We start from the raw sequence: 6,789 nt of genomic DNA, 5'->3' as shown, positions 1-6,789 counted from the left end.
CTTCATTCTGAATTTGAAACAAAAAAAGGCCTGAATTTTAGAATTTTGTGTGGAATGGAAATTTGAAAAAAAATAAAATAAAATCCAGTTTGAGACCATGCAAATGGTTTTGTTTTCAACAGCACAAAAACGTCTTCACTTCATAACTTATTTTTCATTACTTTTATTTTTTTATTCTATTTCCATAAACTCCTAAATCTGATGCGCTACAAATGGCATGATATTAAAATGCACTTTTTCTGTAGCCTTTTTTATGATGCTGAAAACTAAAACAAAACTAACGAAGATGAAAACAAGGAGTTGAGGGTGGTGGGGAGGAGAGGGCTGTTGCCTGCCTCACATGCAAAACAAATAAGATTAAAGGGATGTGGTAGGATTTACGATCCAGTCCCTCCCCTTTCAGTGCCAGCTCTGCCAGTGCTCCTTAGTCCCAGTCTCTAGCCCCTTATCATCCCCTGGCCATAGCCCATCCCCAGCTCTGCCAGTGACCTTTAATCCTGATACACAACCCCTTTGCTATACCCAACCTGGTCTCCCTTGCCTCCGTTTAGCTCTGCCACTGTTCCTGACCCCAGCCCCTAATTCCCCTGTCTACCACTGTCTTGAGCCTGAGACTTCTCCCACAGACCTACCAACCTCCTACTCAGTCCCAGCCCACTATTGATGGGGAAGAAATTAAAGAGTAATCCATGCTCAGCATCTCCAGACTCATCAGAGGGACCTCCTTCTCTCCAATTTCCTCCTGCAGAGAGCTCCCAATGCATCTTCTGTCCCCGGGAATGGCTGCTGCACAAGGGGAAATGTTACTGGGTGTCCAAAGAAAACAAAATGTGGAACAGCAGCAGCGACGACTGCATGAGGAGGAGATCTTTGTTACTAGTGATCCAGAACCAGGAAGAGATGGTACCGTTCATGTTGCTGTGGGGTGGTAGGGGAAGCAGTCCAGAATTAACAGAGGTCGCTGACACTGGAAAATGAATTGGATTCACACAGTGCGTGGAATTAGAGTGCATCGTTTATTCCTCAGGGTTTATCTACACAGGAATATACAGGGAAATTAATCCACATTGGGTAAAGGCATGCATTTTAAAGTGGATTATTGAAACCACAATGAATGCCAGTATGGACACTGCTCTTCAGAATTACAGTGGCCTTCCTTCAAATTACAGGTTTCCCTCAATCATGCAGGTTCTGTATATGCAAATTTACTCTTATACAATGAGCATATTTAGACCCATAATTCATTATATGCAAAGTAAATTTGCTCTTATGCAATCAGCATAGGTGCCGCCCCCCCACCCAAGCAGGTAAGTCTGTGAGGGGAGGGGAAAGGGCTGTGGCCCCACTTACCCCAGCCCTGGCTGCAGCGGTCCCAGGAGCAGCCGACACTAGCTGCCTGCACCAGGGCACAGTGCAGCCCAGCAGCTACAGGCAGCTGGCATTGGCCGCTCCCAGAGCCACTGCAGCCAGGGCTGGGGTGAGTGTTGCACCCCGTGCTGCCCGTGGCTCTGCTTGTCCACACTCACCCCAGCCCATGCTGGGGCAGCCCCAGGAGCAGCTGACACCAGCTGCCTGCACCAGGGCATGGCGCAGTCCAGGAGCGGAGGTGAGTGCAGACAGGTAGAGCCCAGGTACAGGGGACAGGCGGAGCACAGTGTAGCCCAGCAGCTACAGGCTGCTGGCGCTGGCCACTCCTGGGGCCTCTGCAGCTGGGGCTGGGGTGAGTGTTGCTCTGTTCCCTCTGCTTTGCTGCCTTGTGCAGCCCTGGGAGCAGCACCCCTCCCTCCACCCCTTCCCTAGTCCCAGCCTCCCTCCCTCCCTCCCTCCCCCCCTCACTGCCATGGGAACCTATCCCTATTTGTTACTTTGTAAAGTGGGTTCGCTTTATGCAAATTCAATGTACATGCCATTCTCCAGGAACACATGTACTGCATAAATCAAGGGAAACCTGTAGCTGTATTTGCTGTGGAAGTGCAGTAAACTAGACTGAATTAAGGCTGTTTTAACTCTGAATAGCAGTATCCACATAGGAGTTTAATTCATTGTCCACTTAGGAAAAAGTGATCCGAGTTCTCTTCTAGAATCTCCATTAGACAAGCCCTCAGTAATTCTGTGTGTGGACACATTCATTGTGGGATAAGAGTATCCACACATGAAATTGCTGGGGATGTGTTCAAGAAACACGTGGAGCTATGCAGGGGGAGGTGAGGTTATCTGTTCAAGAACAATCGGTAGAATTAATCTGATGTTGCTTCCAAATAGGTATTTCAGAATTACTATTCCAGAATACCTATTCTTATACAGCTCTGAGTGTAAGTAAGCCCTAAGATGAGAAAAATGAAATGTCACTCCTAGCAGCAAGTTATCAAAACTTTTGTTTAAAGATCAGGTGCTTCGGGTGCCAACATCTCAGTGACAATATGCTGTAAGGTAATCATATGTACGTGCATATGTTGGTGCTTGTGCCTTTGTCAACTGAATCAGATGAGTACTGGCAGTACTGACAAAGATGCCAGAGAATTATAGCCCAATTTATTCACCTAGGTGCCTCTTTGTATTTTACAGGGCTATATACAGACAATCACACAGGTGATAAATCCTATTTGGATTGGACTTCACTTTAAATCTCCTGAGAGGAAGTGGATTTGGATGAATGGCTCCCTGTTAGATGAAAAATTGTGAGTCTTTTCTAATGCATGTTTTTTTATGAGAGGAGACAGGGGTGTGGTGGGGGGAGAGTGATTTCTCTATATTGAGTTTATTCTTTTTGTTTGATTGTTTTTTACCTGTGTAACATTTGAAAAACATTAAGCACAACTTGCTCATTCAGGAGATACAAAAGTTCATATTTCATAGACTCATAGAAAGTTAGGGTTGGAAGAGACCTCAGGAGGTCACATCTAGTCCAACCCCCTGCTCAAAGCAGGACCAGCCCCAACTAGATCTTCCAGCCAAGGCTTTGTCTAGCCCGGTCTTAAAAACCTCCAAAGATGAAGAGTCCACCACTTCTCTAGGTAACCTGTTCCAGTGCTTTACTACCCTGCGAACGAGAAAGTTTTTCCTAATATCTAACCTAAACTTTCCTTGCTGCAGCTTGAGACCTTTGCTCCTTGTTCTGTCATCTGCCACCACTGAGAACAGTTCAACTCCATCTTCTTTGGACCCCCTTCAGGTAGATGAAGGCTGTTATTAAATTTTCCCTCAGCCTTCTCTTCTCCAGACTAAATAAGCACACTTCCCTCAGCCTCTCCTCAGATGTCATGTCCTCTAGCCCACCAAACCATTTTCGTTGTCCCCATCTCTGGACTCTCTCCAATTTGTCCACATCCTTTTTGTCGTTGTGGGCCTAAAACTGAACATAGGATTCCAGATGTGACCTCAGCAGCGCCAAACAGAGGAGAAGAATCTCTTCCCTTGATCTGCTGGCGATGCTCCTACTAATGCCGCCTAGTATGCCATTAGCCTTCATTGCAACAAGAGCATGCTGTTGGTGCATATTCAGCTCATTGTCTACTGTCACCCCCAGGTCCTTTTCTGCAGAGCTGCTGCTTAGCTAGTCAGTCCCCAGCTTGCACTAGTGCATGGGAAGCAACAACTTCTCAAACCCACAAGGGCTGCCTTTTCTGCCTGAGAAGCTCGGGCCCACACCAAAGCTTGAATTCTCAACCGCCTTGTCCCCAGCTCACCACAGAAGCAACTAAGCCGCACAACACTTCGTTTCCTCTGAAGCTATTGCAACAGGGGTGTCAACCATATGGCCTGTGGAGCCCACAGTCAAACGTGGCCCATGGAGCTCCTAGAGGGACAGGGAATTCAAGGGTAAGGCAAGTGAGTGTGGTGCCTGCCGTCACAATTTGAGGTACATATACTGGGGACACTTGTTGGTAGGAGAGGGTAGAAGCAATGCCTATATTAACCCCAACATCTCTCTAATTCAGCTCATTCTGCAGCTGCCACTCTGTCATGGGAGGTGGGTCTGGGTCTGTCCCACAAGTAGCCTCATGGTCTGGATCCTGCCCAGGGGGTCCAGGTGAGTTTGATACATTGGCAGCCTGTAGGGGGTGCATGCGGGTGCATGTGCCCCCCCAAGTGTGGCGGTGCACCCCCTGCGCAAAGGCATTGCCAACACTGCCGGCAGTGCCTGTGGGTGGTTGCCGCTTTCCACCCCCTTTTCCCCCCCTCCCCACTGATACTGCTGGAGGCATCTGCATGCAGTCTGCAATTGCCGCTGGCCACTGCCGACGCTGCCGGTGGCATCTGCGGGTGGTTGCCAACCACTGGTCGGCACTCACCAACCTCCCACCCCGCTGCTGACAGCGCTGCGGCTGCCTGCAGAAGCTTCCTGCTTACCACTGCCACGCTCCCACCGCCGCCAGCGCCACCGCCACCTGCAGGAGCTCGCCATGCCCCCTCGAGCCTCTTGGGGCACGTGGTGTTCGTGGTTTGATACCTCTGTATTTCAGAAATGAAAAACCTAAGCCTTCCAAAACCACAAGTCAGGACCCACTAGCAGATCTAGGAGCAGGGCAAAGGAATGCAGTTCCCTGACTGGCTGTCACGCATGTGCGGTGAATGTTGAGCTCGCTGCCTGGTCAGTGCAGACTCTTCCCGGAGCGCTGCATGAGCAGTGAGCTCTGAACTCATCAGCTGATTGAAGTGGGCTCTGGCCATACCTTCACAGGGGTATGGCTCTATTCACTCTTCCCCAGCCTCCTCTTCTGTACTGAATTCAGCAAGCAGTAGTAGTACTCATCCCCTGGGCTCGAAAACTGCGAAAGTAGAGGCTGTGGCCAGACACTGCACCAAAAGCTGACCTATGACATGACTAATGGCAGGGGTGTGACTGCACCATTGCATCCACTTCTGTATTCCCCTTGTCAGGCCCAAGAAGCCAAGAGACTGATTTAAAAATCATGAGGTAGTTAAAAAAAATCCCTGGGTTCTTTTGTGTCATATTGCAGAACTTGAGCATTTGGAGGTTCATGTTTTCAAGGTCTTCTTCCCAACCCGGACAACTAGAAACTTTTTGTTTTTCTTCTTTTAAATGGAAGTTTTTCTCGTGTAATAACATTTCCAGGAGCTGGGACTTAAAAGCAAAGACTCTCATGAGACTTTCAATAAAGCTGGAAGAGCCCACAAGGGAAATGTTGAAGTCTGCAACGTATCGTAAGAAAGGCTTGTGGGATAGCATGTATTTCAGAAGTTATGAAGACCAGAGCACCAAGTTTCAGTGTAATGGGTTATTTGGGTTCAGAGATCTCTTCTGAAACTGGATTGTGTGGTCTGTGCTATAATTTCACACTCTAGGAACTTAAACTAAAACTAGGGTTTACTTCATGATGTGGCTTCTCAACTTGTGGAGCACACAGTATGCAAGTAAGCTCTGGTCTACCCTTGAAATATATTTATCTGACTGTGTTGATTGGGGGTGTGACTTTTTACTGATATGCTTGTGTCATGATAAACTAGGGTGGTTATAATCATAGTTTATAAGTTGCAAATTTCAGGGAAACTTTTAGTCCCATTGTTGCAGGCTTACAAGTGAGCAAAAACCAAATCGAAACCAAATATCCTTTATTCGCTCTCTGTTGGCTCTTTCAGGGTAGTCATAGATGCCAGGATGCACAAATCCAAAGCTCTTTGGAAAACATACATCTTTATACATACCTTTTTCTTTGAACCATCTAACTGCAGACCAACATGTGCATGCACACAGCTAGATATTGTTTCTTTCCCATTCTTATCAATGCATGACCATTTCAATTGCTTTCCACATTCATTGACTGTCTGTCAACTTCCAAGTCAATCAGGAAGCTACATCTTGACTGAGAAGAGCGACTTAAATATAATCCAGTGAGGTAAAGCCACGGTTGGGCTCCTGGGACAGCTGACACACAGAAGGACAGTGGTGACTGATGGTTCCCACTACTGTTTGCACAGCTGTAGGTAGCTGCACATAGCTTGTTCTGCATTGTCCACAGGGCAGACAGAAGCGTAAGCATTTTTTATTCCATTTGGGATAACAAGGAAGGCAGGGAGGAATGCACCTTCCTTTAACCAGCTGCTTTACTTTTCTTTCTCTTTCTCTGGCTTCTCCTTTGGGTGGTCACTTTTCTAAACAGGGGCCTTGGAATTGAACTTGTGTCTCCTGGGGCCTCACCAGTCACTTAACCCCAGAGCCTCCCCTTCCTATTGAACATGCAAAAAAGAAACCACAGCTGCAGGTCCCATGAGGCTAGGGCAGAATGATGTGGGCAGGGGGGTCCGAACAAGCCAGCGATAACTTTCTCTTTCTCCCAGGTTCCCCATGCAGCAAGGTGGTGACAGGAACTGCGGTGTGTTGAAAAGAGACCAGACAGACTCTGAGACCTGCAGCACTGAGCTGAGATGGATCTGCCAGAAAGCTGCTCTCCTGGTATAAGCAGTGATGCTCTTGTCTGACCAGCAGCGTACACAAAAGCCCTCTAGCTTCCTCTGCTGCATCAAGCATATTCTAAGGTTGATGTGCATCTCTCTCATTCTGGAGTCTGGCACATCTCTTTAGAGGGTGTAAAATGGACGAGCTCCACAAAAGTCAATGGACCTCTGCTGATTTACACCAGATGTGAGTTTGATTAGCTTGACATTGAAAGCAGATACAGGTTCTACAGCAGATTGGTCTATGCAAAACCCCATGTATAAATAAAAACAGGATATAAGAGACATCGCCAGCTAGCTGACAGGTAGGAGAAATAAGTAGAAAGGATAACTTAGTAAGTGGAAAAGCAAGACTATTTAAGAGGGTTATTA

General features: G+C 47.4%; 1 protein-coding gene across 1 annotated transcript in view; it reads left to right on the top strand.

Annotated features, from left to right (window-relative positions):
• Positions 1-6,421, top strand: part of LOC112548440 (killer cell lectin-like receptor subfamily B member 1B allele A) — a 12,851-nt gene extending 6,430 nt beyond the window's left edge. Inside the window, exons 4-6 of the mRNA XM_025194213.1 lie at positions 749-903; positions 2,566-2,678; positions 6,301-6,421. Of these exons, the coding sequence (XP_025049998.1) occupies positions 749-903; positions 2,566-2,678; positions 6,301-6,421 (389 nt within the window). The remainder of the gene's footprint in view (positions 1-748; positions 904-2,565; positions 2,679-6,300) is intronic.
• The last annotated feature ends 368 nt before the right edge of the window (positions 6,422-6,789 follow it).

This window comes from Alligator sinensis, unplaced genomic scaffold (genome assembly GCF_000455745.1).
Source record: "Alligator sinensis unplaced genomic scaffold, ASM45574v1 scaffold261_1, whole genome shotgun sequence".
In the NCBI taxonomy this organism is placed as follows: domain Eukaryota; kingdom Metazoa; phylum Chordata; order Crocodylia; family Alligatoridae; genus Alligator; species Alligator sinensis.
The sequence above is the reverse complement of the archived record's forward strand: the minus strand, read 5'-3'. Positions and strand labels throughout refer to the sequence as shown.